The 17,167-nt window shown below is 41.4% G+C and overlaps 1 protein-coding gene across 1 annotated transcript in view; it reads right to left on the reverse strand.

The window, feature by feature from the left end:
* Positions 1-17,167, reverse strand: part of F5 (coagulation factor V) — a 79,200-nt gene that overhangs the window by 30,784 nt on the left and 31,249 nt on the right. The window contains exons 6-11 of the mRNA XM_087906337.1: positions 15,624-15,845; positions 13,895-14,060; positions 12,499-12,676; positions 10,800-10,899; positions 10,221-10,432; positions 1,401-1,551 (exon numbers count right to left, since the gene is read on the reverse strand). Coding sequence (XP_087762463.1) covers positions 1,401-1,551; positions 10,221-10,432; positions 10,800-10,899; positions 12,499-12,676; positions 13,895-14,060; positions 15,624-15,845 — 1,029 coding nt within the window. The remainder of the gene's footprint in view (positions 1-1,400; positions 1,552-10,220; positions 10,433-10,799; positions 10,900-12,498; positions 12,677-13,894; positions 14,061-15,623; positions 15,846-17,167) is intronic.

Genomic DNA, 17,167 nt, shown 5'->3' on the forward strand with positions numbered 1-17,167 from the left:
TTTGAGGAATGGTGTGTGTGTGTGCGCGCACGCGCATGGGTATGTGTGTGTGCATGCGCGCATTGGTGTGTGCATGCATGCATGTGTGTGTGTGTGTGTGTGTGTGTGTGTGTAGGGGACTCTGATTGTTGGGAGGAAATTGCTTGCAGATGCCACAGTGAACTCATCTCAGACTTCTCATGACAATGGACTTTGGAATTGTAGCAAGTGTCAGGCTCAGGGAGCTTGCCATCTGCTCTGAATTCCTCTCCGCATGCTTTCTCTTCGGACTTCTACATCCACCGCCTTCTCACGACACTGGGCTTCCAGGCTCACCTTGCTTGACTCTGATTAGAGAATGCAGCTTCCTTTAAAAGACATCTTATCTCTGTCCTGGCTTCAACTAGAGGGTCTTCGCCATGCACATTTCTAAAATTTTAAGGTACCACTGATCAAGGTCCTCAGTGCCTTTCCTCCCAGACTTCATCGTTGCCTAGTACATGCACACTTTAACACACACACACACACACACACACAGACACCACATCACATTCACATACTACACATACACATGTACCACACACACATACATACATACCACATCACACAAACACATATACATACCACACATACACACCACACAAACACATACCACACATACATATACACACAAACACACACCACACATACATACATACACACACACACACCATGCCATACACATACATACATCACAGACACACATACACACCACACAAACACACATACCACATATCATATACCCATACAACACATACACACACCACAAACACATACACACATACAAGCCACACCATACAAACACACACACCACACAAACACATGCCACACATACATACGCATGCATACACACCACACACATAAACATACACACATACCACATCACACATACATACATCACCACACACACATAGATACCATATAAACACCACACACACATGGCACACACCTTTAATCCCAGCACTTGGGAGGCAGTGGCAGGCGGATATCTGTTAGTTTGAGACCAGCCTGGTCTACAAGAGCTAGTTCCAGGACAGGCTCCAAAGCTACAGAAAAAACCCTATCTCAGAAAAAAAACCCAAAAAAACAACAAACAACAAAAAACAACAACAAAAAAAAACCAAACAAACCCCACACAAAATTTGGAAGCATGAGGCCACTCTGACTTAAAGGATCACTAGACTTTGAACCTTGTCTTAAGAGAAAAAAAGCTTTAGTTGCTTTGTTGTCAGGCATCCCATCACCAAGTCTTCGGACCCCGAGTGAGGAGAGGAGGGGTTGCTTTTGAGAGAGGATAAAGCATCACGTTTTTGCCTTTGGGTAAAGACACGCTGCAACCACTAGAGTGAACAAGACGGATAGAAACGAGGGCTCCTACTTACTGCTCATGATATTGGATTCATAAAACTTGGGGTCGTCACGTTTCACCTCCTCAGGATTTTCACAAAACTTGTTGATGTTGTCCTCAATGTACCAGCTCTTGTTCTCGTCAAACACAGCAAACACAGCCTGCTGCTCAATGTCTGCTGTCGTCTGGAGGTGAAAGGGCAGAGATTAAAGCTCCAGTTGGCTCCTACTTCCCCATTGCTGTTGAGTTCAGAGAAGCCACATTTCAGGCACCTATGAGAGCCCATGATGTACCAAACACTTGTCAGAGATATAGCTAATACGTGAAAGCAAACAGAAGGGGTCAGAGAACGCAGTCAGAAGTTCCTAGGGGGAAAATGCTACCTCCGTCCGGCACCTGTAAGCCAGTGTATGTAGTGGAGCACTTTTCAGCACGAATGACTGAGTGTGCTCCAGATGATGTAAAGCATGAGCAGAAGGCTGCAACAGGAAGACCTCATGCCCTTCCTTCCCATGTCCTTTACAATATCAATAAATCAGGATCTTGCAAGTGTTCTGATTTTTCTAGACATCCGCCTATTTTGCATGCCTTTGAATAAGACCTCTTTCACTATTATTTAACCTATTGGGAATTTTAGGTGAATAATATAAGACTATTCATTTGCAATGAAGAGAAACTCAGGATGCTGTAGATATCATTCTGTTGGTAAAGTGTTTGCTTAGCATGCAGAAAGCCGAGGTTCTCCCAAGCACCACATATGCCTGGTGAGGCAGCACATGTCTTCAGTCCTGGAGGCATGGAAGTTCAAAATTATTCTGGTTACACAACCAGTTTGAGGTCTGCCTGAACTACAAGATAAACCTCTCTCAAAACAAAAACAAACAACAACAAACCAACAAACAGGGGGCAAGCTGGAGAGATAGTTCAGTAATTAAGAGTGCTGGCTGAGGACCTGGGTCCACATGGCACCTTACAACCATCTGTAACTACAGGGGATTTAACTCCCTCTTCTGGCCTCTGTGGGCACCAGGTATACACACTGTATGAAGACATGCATGCAAGCAAAACACCCATACACAAAAAACTATAAAAAAACTATAAAAATAAAAACTAAAATTTAAAAATAAAAAGAAAGAAAAGACAATTTTTAAATGTTCAAGGCCATCCTAGCCCAAATAGTGAGTTTGAGGCCAAGTTGGGCCACATAAAAACAAACAAACTCAGAAATCTTGTCTCTTCGGTCACATTTTTTGCTGTAACTTAGTCTCACCAAAGAAAGACTTTTGACAGGCTCCAATTTCACCAAAACTATGGCTCCAGCTGGGCAGTGAGAGTGCACGCCTTTAATCCTAGCACTAGGGAAGCAGAGGCAAGTGGATCTCTGCAAGTTTGAGGCCACCATGGTCTATACAGCGAGTTCCAGTACAGCCAGGGCTACACAGAAACCCTGTCTCAAAATCAAAGCAAAGCAAAACAACAACAACCCAAACAAACAAACAAAAACTATGGCTCCAAAGGTCCTTGTTCTAAGGGCGCTCTTCTGTCTCTGTTACCTGCCTCTGAAAACAACAAAGACTGGCACCAAGTTTGCACTGCACTCCTATGACACCCTGTAAACACATTTCTGGGGTGGGGGGTGTTCTTACTTATTTGATCAGAGGGAAGAATTAAAAGAGCTTAACTGGCTTCTTCATCAAATGGGCAATACCGACAGGCCTGGGGTTTGAAATTCAGTTAAAATCCAGCATCACGAGCAAGCTCCACCAGGAACAGAAGCCAGGAGTAAATCCAGTCCCAGGAGCCAGCCCAGTCCTGATTCAGATCCAGATCCAGATCCAGAGTCAGTGATCTCCACTAGAACCAGAGTGGGACTGAACCAGCTACGTAGGACAGAGAAGGCCTGAGGAAGCAAGTTCGACCGGGAGCAGAAGCCAGGAGCAAATACAGTCCTGGGTCACTGGTGGATCAGGAATGAGCCAGCGACCAGATCCGGAGTCAGTGATCTCCACCGAAACAGGTACAGGGGAGTAACTGCTGAGTGAGTGAGCCAGAGCCAGAGACTGCTGAGGGTCCAGATGTGAATCAAGGGAGTAGACCTAAGCCAGGACCCCCATGGGTCTGGACGTGAGTCTAAGACATCCCAGAACTAGGCCTGAGCCAGGACCTCTGCCAGTCTGGGCGTGAGTAAACCTGGGACCTCCAATGTAATAGGCAGAAACCAGAGATCTTTGTGGGGCCAGGCATGAGTTTGGGACCTCAGAGGGAATGGGCCTGAGCTAGGACCTCGGTAGGTCCAGGCATTGGTCTGGGATATCAAAGGGATTAGGCAGAAACCTGGAACCTCTGCAGGTCTGAGCATGAGTCTCGGACCTTTGATGGAGTAAGCCTGAGTCAGATCCTCTGCCTGGGACATCTGAGGCAGTAGACTGGAGCCAGAAACCTTAGAAGGACCAACTCCAAAACAGGGACTTCTGCCGGAGAAGATCCAGAAGAGGATTTACAGAAACATGGCACAACCGGCAACCTAGGCCAAAGTAGGCCTGAGACAGCAAACTCCAAGGGAGCAGAGCAAAACACAGGAGCACTGAGCTATCTCCAGGAGTAACCAGTGAAGTAACTAGAACTGTGGCACTGACTGTACCACGAGGAAAATTCACTGGCACCTAAAAGATTATTCGACAGATTCTCAGACAGCCCCAACCACACCTATTAGAGAAAAAAATGAGTAGAAAAGGTAAGAATACATGCAATACCACAAGAGCAACACAACACCAGTAAAATCTAAAGACCCTACAATAACAAGACCTGAATAATCAAAGGTGGATGAAGCAGAAGAAAATGACCTAAAAAATATCTTCAAGAGTGGTGCGGGAGAATTGTCTGTATTCTGTCAATCATGTTTTAAATATATGTTGATTGGCCATGCAGAAAATATAGGTTGGTCAACCAGACAGAAAGTAGAGGCAGGGTGAGGAGAACAGGAGAATTCTGGGAATGAGGAAGCCCATTCCTCAGAGTCCTGTCCAGATCACCCAAGAAGCAAGATGTGACCTGCCTGGCTGAGAAAGGTAACGAGCCATGTGGCTAACATAGATAAGAACAATGGGTTAGGGGCTAGAGAAATGGCTCAGAGGTTAAGAGCACTGACTGCTCTTCCAGAGGTCCTGAGTTCAATTCCCAACAACCACATGGTGGCTCACAACCATCTATAATGAGATCTGATGCCCTCTTCTGGCATGTAGCCAGACATGGAAGAAATGTTGTATACATAATAAATAAATAAACCTTTTTAAAAAAGAACAATGGGTTAATATAAGCTACAGAGCTAATAATAAGCCTGAACTAATGGGCCAATCAGATTATAAACTTCTGGAGACCTCTGTGTGATTTTCTTTGGGGGCTTACTGGCTGTGGGAACTGGGCAGAACAGAAACCCTAACAAGCAGTCCCTTCATGCTACACAAGAGAATGTTTGAAACTCTTAAAGAGGAAGTGAGAAATTCCCTTAAAGAAATGGAGGAAAAGACAAAATATGGAAGACATCAGTAACTCACTTAAATAAAACCAAGAAAAAGAAATCAAATATATGAAAGAAACTATTCAGAACTTGGAAACTGAAATAGAGACAATAAAGAAAACACAAGCCTAGAAAGTTACAGAAACAGAAATCATGAGAAAATGATCAGGAACCACAAACGCAAGCATGAACAGCAGAATACAAGAGATGAAAGAGAGAATTTCAAGTGCTGAAGATACAATAGAGGAAATAGACTCATCAGTAAAAGAAAACATTAAATCTAACAAAAGCTTACCCCAAAATATCCAGGAATTATGGGACACCATGAAAAGACCAAAACTAAGAATAATAGGTATAGAAGGAGAAGAATTTTAACTCAAGAGTACAGAAAATATACTTAACAAATTCATAGAAGAAAATTTTCCCAACCTAAAGAAAGATATGCCTATGAAGATACAAGAAGCCTATAGAACACCAAATAGACTGGATACAAAAAAAAGTTCTCTCACCACATAATAATCAAAAAACTAAACATACAGAGTAAAGAAAGAATATTAAGAGCTGCAAAGGAAAAAGGTCAAGTAATATATAAAGACAGACCTATCAGAATTACACCTGACTTTTCACTGGAGACAGTGAAGGCCAGAAGGTCATGGTCAACTGTTATGAAGACATTAAGAGACCATGGGTTCCAGCCCAGACTACTATACCCAGAAAAACTTTCAATCACCATAGAAGGACAAAATAAGATATTCCATGACAAAACTAGGCTTCACCAATACCTAGCCACAAACCCAGCCCTACACAAAATACTACAAGTAAAACTCCAACCCAAGGAAGTTGGGTACACCAATAAAAACACAGACAATTGATGATCTCATAGCAGCAAATCCCAAACAAGGGGAAAATGCACAAATTAACATCACCAACAATGAAAACTAAATTAACAGGAGATAGCAATCACTGGTCATTAATATCCCTTAATGTAAATGGATTCAACTCACCTATAAAAAGGTACAGGCTAACAGTTTGGATATAAAAACAGAATCCATCCTTCTTCTGCATACAAGAAACCTCAAGACAGACATCATCTCAGAGTAAAGGATTGGGAAAAAATATACCAATCAAATGGACCTAAGAAACAAGCGGGTGTAACTATCCTAATATCTAACAAAATAGACTTCAAGCTAAAATCAGTCAAAAGAGACAAAGACAATCATTTCATATTAGTCACAGGAAAAATCCATCAATATGAAGTCTCAATACTGAACATCTATGCCCCAAATACAAGGGCACCCTCATATGTAAAAAGAAACACTTCTAAAGCTTAAATCATGCATTAAACCCCACACACTAATAGTTGGAGACTTCAACACTCCCCTCTCACCACTGGACAGGTCAGTCAGACAAAAAATGAACAGAGAAATAAGAGAACTAACAGATGTCATGACTCAAATGGACTTAACAAACATCTATAGAATATTCCCTCCAAACAGAAAAGAATATACCTTCTTCTCAGCACCTCACGGAACCTTCTCAAAAATTGACCACATACTCAGTAACAAAACAAACCTCAACAAATATAAAAAAATTGGAATAACCCAATGTACCTATCAGATCACCATGGTTTAAAACTACAAGTCAGCAGCAATACTAATTCCAGAAAGTCCACAAACACATGGAAATTAAACAATGCTCACCTGAAACATCAATGGGTCAAGGAAGAAATAAAGGGAGAAATCAAAGATTTCCTAAAATTCAGTGAAAATGACCACACAAAATACCCAAATTTATAAGACACAATGAAAGCAGTAAACACTTACATAAAGAAGCTGGACAAATCCCACACTAGTGAATTAACAGAATGTTTGAAAACTTCAGAACAAAAAGAACTTAATGTACCTAAGAGAACTAGACAGCAGGAAATAATCAAATTGAGAGCTGAAATCAACAAAATAAAAACAAAGAAAACAATTTAAAGAATAAATGAGACAAAGAGTTGGTTCTTCAAGAAAATCAACAAAATAAACAAACCATTATTCAAACTAACCAAAAGGCAGGGAGAGAATATCCAAATTAACAAAATCAGAAATTTAAAGGACAGACACGGAGGAAATACAGAAGATCATCAGGTCATATTTTGAAAACCTGTACTCTACAAAATTGGAAAACTTTAAGGAAATGGACAACTTTCTGGATAAATATCACTTACCAAAATTAAATCAAGACCAGATAAGCAAATTAAACAGACCTACAACTGCTGAAGAAATAGAAACAGTCATCAAAAGTCTCCCAACCAAAAAAAGTCCAGGACCAGAGGGTTTCATCTCAGAATTCTACAAGACTTTCAAATAAGAAATAATATAATACTCCACAAATTATTCTACACAATAGAAACAGAAGGAACATTGCCAAACTCTTTTTATGAGGCTACAATTACCCTGATACCCAAACCACAAACTTACAAAGAAAGAGAATTACAGACCAATTTCACACATGAATATTGATGTAAAAATACTAAATAAAATACTAGCAAATTGAATCCAAGAACACATCAGAACCATCATCTACCATGATAAAGTCAGCGTCATCCCAGAGATACAGGGATGGTTCAACATATGAAAAATCTGTCAACAAAATCCACCATATAAATAAGCTGAAAAATAAAAACCACATGATCATCTCATTAGATGCCGAAAAAGTTTTTGACAAAATACAACATGTCTTCATGATAAAGGTCTTGGAGAGAGCAGGGATGCAAGGAACATACCTAAACATGATTAAGGCAATATACTGCAAGCCAACAGCCAACATCAAACTAAATGGAGAGAAACTCCCAATGATTCCACTGAAATCAGGAACAAGACAAGATTGTCCAGTCTCTCCATATCTATTCAATATAACTCTTGAGGTCCTAACTAGAGGAATAAGACACCAAAAGGAGATCAAGGGGATACAAATTGAAAAAGGAGAAGTCAAACTCTCACTTTTTGGTGATGATATAATACTTTACATAACCAATCCCAAAAATTCTACCAAGGAACTTCTACAACTCATTTTAGTAATGTAGCAGAATACAAGATTAACTTAAAATCAGTAGCCCTTCTGTACACAGATGATAAAAGGACTGGGAAAGAAATCAAAGAAACCACACCCTTCACAATAGCCACAAGTAGCATAAAATATCTTGGAGTAACTCCAACCAAACAAGTGAAAGATTTGTATGACAAGAGCTTTAAATCTTTGAAGAAAGAAATTGAAGAAGACACAAGAAAGTGGAAAGATCTACCATGCTCCTGGGTAGGCAGAATTAACATAGTATACAGATTCAATGCAATGCCCATCAAAATCTCAGCAAACTTCTTCATAGACCTCAAAATAACAATGCTCAACTTCATATGGAAAAGCAAAAAAACAACAACAACAACAACAACAAAACCAAAAACAAACAAAAAAAAACCCAGAATAGCCTGTACAATAAAAGAACTTCTGGAGGCATCACAATCCCTGACTTCAAGCTCTACTACAGAGCTACAGTACTGAAAACAGCCTGGTATTGGCATAAGAACAGACAGGAGGACCAATGTAACTGAATATTAAGACCTGGATATTAATCCACACTCCTTTGAACACCTGATTGATTTTCATATTTATTTATTTATTATGTATACAATATTCTGTCTGTGTGTATGTCTGCAGGCCAGAAGAGGGCACCAGGCCTCTTTACAGATGGTTGTGGTTGCTGGGAATTGAACTCAGGACCTTTGGAAGAGCAGGCAATGCTCTTTAACCACTGAGCCATCTCTCCAGCCCTGAACACCTGATTTTTGACAAAGAAGCAAAAATATCAAATGGAAAAAAGAAAGCATATTTAACAAATGGTGCTGGCATAACTGGATATTAACATAGAAGAATGAAAAGAGACCCATATATATCACCAAGCACAAAACTCAAGTCCAAATGGATCAAAGACCTCAACATAAAGCTAGCCACACTGAACCTCATAGAAGAGAAAGTGGGAAGTACACTTGAATGCATTAGCACAGGGAACCACTTCCTAAATAAAACCCCAGCAGCACAGACACTGAGAGAAACAATTAATAAATGGGACCTCCTGAAACTGAAAAGCTTCTGTAAAGCAAAAGACATGGTCAACAAGACAAAACAATAGCCTACAGAATGGGAAAAGATCTTCACAGAGGCTTGGATCTCCAAAATATACAAAGAACTCAAGAAATTGGTCACCAAAAGAACACATAATCCAATAAAAGAAATGGAGTACAGATCTAAACAGAGAATTCTCAACAGAGGAATCTAAAATGGCTGAAAGACACTTAAGGAAATGTTCAACATCCTTAGTCATCAGAGAAATGCAAATCAAAACAACTCTAAGATTCTGTCTTACACCTGTAAGAATGGCCAAGATCAAAAACACTGATGACAGCTTATGCTGGAGAAGTTGTGGGGTAAAGGGAACACTTCTGCATTGCTGGTGGAAATGCGAGCTCGTACAGCCCATTTGGATGTCAGTGTGGCGGTTTCTTAGAAAATTAGGAAACAACCGTCCTCAAGACCCAGTAATACCACTTTTGGGTATATACCCAAAGATATTCAATTGTACCACAAGGCATGTGTTCAACTATATTCATATCAGCTTTGTTTGTCATAGCCAGAACCTGGAAACAACCTAAATGCCCCTCAACTGAAGAATGGATAAAGAAAATATTGTACATTTACACAATAGAGTACTATACAGCAGAAAAAAATAACGGCATCTTGAATTTTGTAGGAAAATGGATGGAGCTAGAAAACATTATTTTGAGTGAGGTAATCCAGACCCAGAAAGACAATTATCACACGTACTCACTCATATGTGGTTTTTAAACATAAAGCAAAGAAAACCAGACTACAAACCACAATCTCAGAGAACTTGGACAACAATGATAACACTAAGAGAGACTTACATAAATCTAACTTATATAGGAAGTAGAAAAAGACAAGATCTCCTGAGTAAATTGGGAGCATGGGGACCTTGGAGGAGGATTGAAGGGAGAGGAGAGAGGCAGGGAGGGTAGCAGAGAAAAATGTAGAGCTCAATAAAAATCAATTAAAAAAAAAGGAACTTAAAAAAAAATCCAGCATCACACTCGGGCTGTGCTCTGCAGTGAGAGTCCAAACGAAAACAGAAACAGCAACAGAATAAAAGATGGTCCCTGATGAAAATATCGTCACACTGTTGCTAAAGAAGACTACTGTTTAGTGTACTTTAGAAGGAAAAACACTGTTGTCCAGTCACGAGAAATTCCTTTTTCAAGGTTTACTCTAAGGTCAAAATACCTGTATGCCTCTCTGATCCAGGGACCTGCTCTTACAGATTAGAAGCAGGCCTATTAGCCCAGAGGCGATGTCCCTGGTAACGTCCACATCACTGTAGTAAGGCCTTGTTAGGCACTGGGCGTCATTTTCTGTGGGTTCATCAAACTCTAGAATGTTCCATTTGTAAGTGTAGCTTTCCCCTGGTTGAACTGGTCTGATCATGGTGTGACTGCCTGAAAGAAAATATAACTGTTAATTTTTTTGAGAAATTATTTTATCGTAATAAATATCTACCTTAGCTTTTATTTAGAGTAACTACTATCAGGAAAGAAATAATTCTTTTTGTCTAAAACGCTTGACTACAGATTATCATTTAGCTGTTCAGTATTTCTCCACTAGATGCCGCCAAAGACACTCAGAAAGGTGTTGCATTTGTAACCATTAAAGGGAGAAGGGTTTGCAGGGGATTTTTAGGGATTCCCCCTCCATGAGTGTTACTGACTGCACTTGTCATAACCACCGATCAAATAGTATAGGAGAAAACCATGGAAGTTTCTCAGAGGTCATTAGTCTCTTTCAGTAGAAGTGAAAGGTTCCCACCTGAGGTGGAGGAAGAGTTGACTCCTTCTTCGTAAGGCGAGAATGTCACCCCATGAGGGTAAATGCTATAGGGTCGGCTGGCCATGTTTTTGAACACAATCTACAAAGTTAAGTCATATCAATTATTTCAGCATCAAAGGTCTCTCATGAGAACTATTAGATAAGAAGATGGCAGGTTTGCACACTTTCCTCTGTGTGTGCATGTGTGGGCAGGTATGCAGGTGACATGCGGATGTGCACCCACTAATGTGTGTTCAAGCAATGGGGAAATCAGTTCTGTTTATCCATGCAGCAGTCCCGTCCCACCCTTACCAAGAAATGGGGGAATCAGTTCTTTTCATCCGTGCAGCAGCCCCCCCCCCCCGCCCCGCCACCATTACCAGGCAGGAACGGGTCTCTGGGGGAGTCTTACTCCCCATATAAAGATGAGAAACAGAACTTTGTCCCTGGGGTACATCTTAGGAGAAGTTACATTTCCCTCACAGCACATCCTGCTCTCCCAGATGATCCCATCACCCTTCCCTTAGTCTTTCAGATTGGACCTCATCTATTCCTTTCCTCCGCGAAACCGTGCTGCCTTTGCTTGTCTTGCTCCCTGAGATTACTGTCAATGAAGTTATCTTCCTGGAGGGCCCCAAGAGCCTGACCCTGAGTTCCAGGCAGCATATGCTTATGCTGAAACCTAAGGCATCTTAGTGAAGCCAAAAATGAGGGAAGGAAGGAAAGAGGGGAAAGAAGGCTTTATCATCTGATTACTTTCAAATGAACAAAATGGGCTTTCTCTGGAGCATGATATTCACAGAAGTCCTAATTCACCTATTAGTCTTCAATAGATAACCTTAGTTCTATCTTCTACTTGGTTTTCAGACAAAGCCTTCAAATCAACTTTGATATGCAGATTATCTACATCCTCGGGTCTCGCTGAAGATGTAACCTTCAGTTGTCTGCTGTTTGGGTCTTTACCTCGCTCTGTGATGTAATATAATGTTCAAGCAAATTATTATTACATCTAGTATGTGCATGTACATATGTGCAGTGTGTGTACACGTGTGTGTGTGTGCGTGTGTCTCTGTGTTTGTGTACGTGTGTTTAAGGACATGTATGTGTGCATATGAGGTCAGGAGATGACCTGTGGGAGTTGATGCTCTCCATCCCAGGCCTCAGGTGACATAAATGCTGCTGGAATAGAGACCAACCATTAGAGCCGCAGACTTAGACTGTCCCGAAGTCATTTTCTCTCCACTCTCCTGACTCGGATGCTCACACTGATAACGAACAATGCTGTTTTCAAAATCTGCCCACCCCTTCTGTTTTGCGACAGTGTGGGGATTTCGTCAAGGACACAAGAAGTTACTCCTGGCTCTTTACCTCAGGCAAATTGTGCTGAGTTCACAGGCAAGTAAACCTTGCTCAAGCATATTTCCTTTTTACTTTGCTGTTCAAGTGAGGACAAACTTTGCAGACAACCTTGGGATTGTTTCATTGCACCTACTTGTGACCCTGTTTTATTCCCTTCTGGTTTATCTGTCAAGACCCTTGTATTATTGAGTATGCTATAAATGCATGAAATACTAAGTAAAACTAAAAGTTGTGTTTGAATTTAAAATTATATGAATACATTTAAAAATGCTGAAAACTGCCAATCCCTGATCCGTCTTTTCGGTTCAGTTCGTCCCTGCCTCCATATTTCTTTGCTTACCTTGAGTGTGTCCCTGACCTGGGCTCTAATAATAGGGCCCAGAATCCCACTTTGTTTGGTACCAAAACTCTCCATGCGTTTGGAGAAGGTCTCGTCCTCATATTGCCGGTAAATAACTTTCTTATACTGTTTTCCAATTTGATTTGAGAAATTATCCAAGTGCAAAGACCTGTATTTCCTTAAAGTGAAATGAAATAATAAAAGAAAAGTCAAACTACTTCAAGTAGAGAGTCCCGTGCAACAGTGGGAAACCCTAGCACATGCAAACTCTGCTTTGGGGTTGACTAAAATGCTACTTCTTGGAATAGTCTCAGGGTAGTTTTGCAACATCCTGATGTCCTTCACACAGCCAAAAGCTAGCAATTAAGAGTCACCTCCTCCAGTACTGAATAGGTCATAGGTACCTGGTGAGAAGCAGTATCTGGACAGAAAATTTCTGTACCTTCCTTTTTTTTGTTCTTTCTTCTCTCTCTCTCTCTCTCTCTCTCTCTCTCTCTCTCTCTCTCTCTCTCTCTCTCTCTCTCCCCTCTGTTTCTTTCTCTCTTTTCTTCCTTCTTTCTTTCTCCCTTTTTCTTTCTCTCTTTCCTTTTTCTCTTTCTTTCTCCCTCTTTCTTTCTCTCTTTCCTTTTTCTCTTTCCTCTCTCTCTCTCTCTCTCTCTCTCTCTCTCTCTCTCTCTCTCTCAAAAAGTCCAATTGACGGACTTTTGGAATTGATTCTAATTTTTATTACTATAAATAGTGCAGCAGTATGCACCGCATTCCCACAGCCCTCCGCTTGTGAATAGGAATACTTTTGTGCAGTTAAATTCCAAGAGCAGGGTGCTGCTGAGAAAAGGTATATATGGTTACAATTCTAACATATTTTGTCAAATTATCCTACAGAATGTCTTTAGAAACACCCAGGGCCACCAGAATGTGTGATAGTTCTGCTTCCCATAGCCTTGGCAACAGATGGTGTAATGTGATCCTGACAGTCTGATAGGCACAGAGCAGCAATCCTGGGAAATTTCACTTTAACCTTTCTTATTAGGAATGGCATATGAAGAGCTCCTAGAATTTCCAATTTTCCTTATGATTTTCTGGCGTCTTCTCTCAGGTGTAAGGACAGAAGAGTAGCCCTGAACTTGTAGAACTGACGTGAAGCGCTTAGCAAACATCCACTACGAGGGTTAGCAGTAGCATTCGAAGAATTCTAGCTGCTGGTGTTATCATCACCAGGCCACATTCCTACGGCGACTTAGGGGCAATTAAATGTTGATAAGGATAAGAATGTCTAGGTGAAAACCAATCCATATGTCCCGTGAGAGTTGGCCACTCACAGCATCACATTTTAGCCTAAGGACCCCTCCGAGGAGCGCATCTCTAATCTTTGCATGGGGATCTGACCCCGACTCACTTGTCCATAGTCGTAGGAATTACAGGTGCATAGTTCCAAATGACTTCCTCTGCAGCAATGAAGTATTCCCACCTCTTCATGTGTCGCCTCTGCTCTCGAGTGAGCGTCTTGGGACTCCTGGTTTTCTTTGGGCAGTTTTTAATGTCAATGTAAGCCTGCATCCCAGCTGGATTAAGATATAAAGTCAGTAGTAGAATTTAAGAGAAAAAAAATCATCAAAATGTGTATTTAAAAAAAACAATTCATGGGATACAAATAATAACAGTAAATCAATGCTCAGACATTCTTATAATGGGCCACGGAGGACACAAGAGTACAGAGCCGGGTGAGAGGCAAGGGCTAGAGGGAGAAGGTGGAAAGCTTCCCTGATGGAGGAGCAAACTTAAAACCCTGGGACTAGGACTGAGGTATAGCACTATGGTCAAGTGTGGGCTTAGCATGTAGGTGGCCCTGGGTTTGATGCTTAACACAGCTCTCTCTCTCTCTCTCTCTCTCTCTCTCTCTCTCTCTCTCTCTCTCTAAAATAACTAAATATAAAAATTTTGTTGTTGGGCAGTGATGGCATACACCTTTAACCCCAGCACTAAGAAGGCAGAGGCAGGCAATCTCTGTGAATTCGAGGTCAGCCTGGTCTACAGAGCAAGTTTCAGGACAGGCTCCTACAAAGAAAAATCCTGTTTCAATAAACAAAACAAAAAAATGTGTCTTTTCTTGTTATTTGTCCCTTTGATAAATGAAGAACACAATAGTGTGTTCTTAATGTGATTGTTAATTCATAATACCACTTGTCCTTAATTTTGGATTTAGTTTTGCTTTATTCCTACTAATAACTACACCACAGTGACCGTTTATCAGTGTCACCACTTTAACATAATTTCCATTGCTCAGGATGGAAACAAAGTGATCTCATACAATATTTATTTCTCAAGTGCCTACACACCTGTTGGTAACAAAGTTTCCGAAAGTAATGGAATGTGCTTAGATCTTCAACTCTACCAACATGAGTGTTCCTTTCTACAGTTTAAAGGCAAAACTGTGTGACAGGACAGCTAACTGCCGTTTACATGGCACCACACAACTCCTGCTGGTTCAGGAGAGTTAACTGTTGCTCTCTGAAGTCCGTTGCTAGCTGGCATGATGGTTCACGCCTATAATCCCAGCACTGGGGAGGCTGAGACAGAAGGGCTGCCATGAGTTCAAGGCCAGCTTAGAACATAGGGTGAGTTTCAGGCCAGCTTGGACAGCAGTGTAAGCCCCTTCCTCAGTAAAACAAACACATAACATGTAATCTATGATTCACTCAACATACATTGAGCTCTTTTCTGTGCCAGGCTTTTGAGCTCATTTCATTGTACAGGACCATATTCTCATGTGTGGCTTTGACAATCTTCATAACTGTATAGTTCTATAAATTTGTGGATGTTTACCTTGTTCTCTCTAGTCCCTGGGCTCCTTCCCCTGGCTACATGTGACAGACACCCAAGAATGTATCTACAGAAGCATCAGTTTTATTCTTCTTTCATGGAGATAGAGATCTCTATTTTAAAAGGTCTTTATCAATGCCTTCACTTTCTTCATCTCCAACCCCTGGGTCATGAGTCTAAGAGCAGGGGGGTGTAATGGTGCCATTGGGAACCAGGATGCTTGAGTCTAGTTGGGGTTTTCTAAAAGGATACAGGAGAACAGACAGAGCTGCACCCAACACAAGATGGTCAGAAAAGTGTCTTGCCTTGATAATGCTTCGGGATGAGGGAAGAAACGATCCACTTTCCTTCTGGGCTCATGGTCATGTTCGCAGTTGTCGATGTAGCACTGACTAGCGTGATGGCGGACACCTTGTGCTGGTTCTGCTCCAGGACTTGGCCATTGAAGTGGATAGAGAACAGCTCTGGCCCTGAGCTCATTCCAATCAGATGCCAGCTGACGTGGTCATGGGCACAGACTGTTACATCTGAGAGGGAGAGACAACATCCTAATGCATAGTGTAAACAAAGAGTCACAACTCAAGCAGCAAATAGTACCCCAAAGAGGGGATAGAGCTTAGAAAGGGGCCTCTCCCCCGGAACTGCAAGGACTAAAGCTAACGGACAGCTGAATATGTGACAAACCCTCCCGGTTGGTCCAGGACTGAGAGGTCTCTCAAGATATAGGGTTCTCAGTGTATGAATTGGTAAAGGACTGGTCACATCCATCTGGCCAGAGTGTCAGGACCCCAATCCTCTCATACAGGTAGAGGTCAAGTTCTGTCAAAGTAGAAAGAAGTGTGAAGATGTGCAAGGATGTCCTATTGTGTCTTCTCCCACTTTTGAATTGTTTTAGTGACAATGAATTACTCTTGCTGTAGGAATTCCTATCACCAGCAGCCTTTAAGTTACCCGCCCACTTGGGCGTGGCCTCTTATACTTTGCCGCTGTAAAGCGCATCAGGTCTCTTTTCCAGCTGCGGGATTTGGTTGCTGTTCCCTGCTCCAGCAAAGGATTGTGATCTGTGAGTCTACCCCTAAATAAATAACCCTCTATTATTCTCAATTTTGAGCTAGTGTGGGATTTCTTTTAAGCTTTCTTCTTCATACTCTCTGTATTACTGGTGTCCTTGCTGCAACTGGACGCTGAGAGCTTTTCATGGACAGATTGATCACAACTGAGAGAGAAAGAGCCAAGGGGAAAGCTCAGCTTTGCTTTCTTTGTTGCCACAGTGATGGAGAAAATGCTCATTTGCTCTGGGAAAGAGTCCAGCCTTGGCTCCTACCCAGATCCATGACCACTAGATATAAGAGGATGGGCTGGGAACTGGCTTCTCATCCATGGACTTTGTGAACAGGGTGAACAGGAAGCTGGGAGGTAGCTAGAAGGTAGGTGTGTTTCTGTGGATTTCTTTATCCCCTTTAGAAGCAGCTCACACTGAGTACAGCAATGAACACATCTACAGTAGTACTGTCATGTCTATTCAATATATATTACGCCATAAGACTGGGGACTTCACAGGCATAAGTGTTGTGTCTACTAATTTTTCTTCCCTTTTCTTGCTCTTTTGCATTTATTTTAATTTATTCGTTTTCAACTACAAATTCTTTGTCTTGATCAAGTTGCTTCTGTTTTATTTACACACACGGTTGGCCATTTTGGCTTTTATATATTTACATGGATTATTCTCCCTGTCAGGGCACAGATAATGGGATTGTTAATTCCACTTCTGGAAACAGCATATTGAGCCTACTAGTTGGTAAGGATAGCACAAAGGCAGGAAGATGAATGAGGTGCAAATTCAGATCTT

This window comes from Myodes glareolus, chromosome 5, assembly GCF_982192425.1.
Source record: "Myodes glareolus chromosome 5, mMyoGla1.1, whole genome shotgun sequence".
NCBI lineage: Eukaryota > Metazoa > Chordata > Mammalia > Rodentia > Cricetidae > Myodes > Myodes glareolus.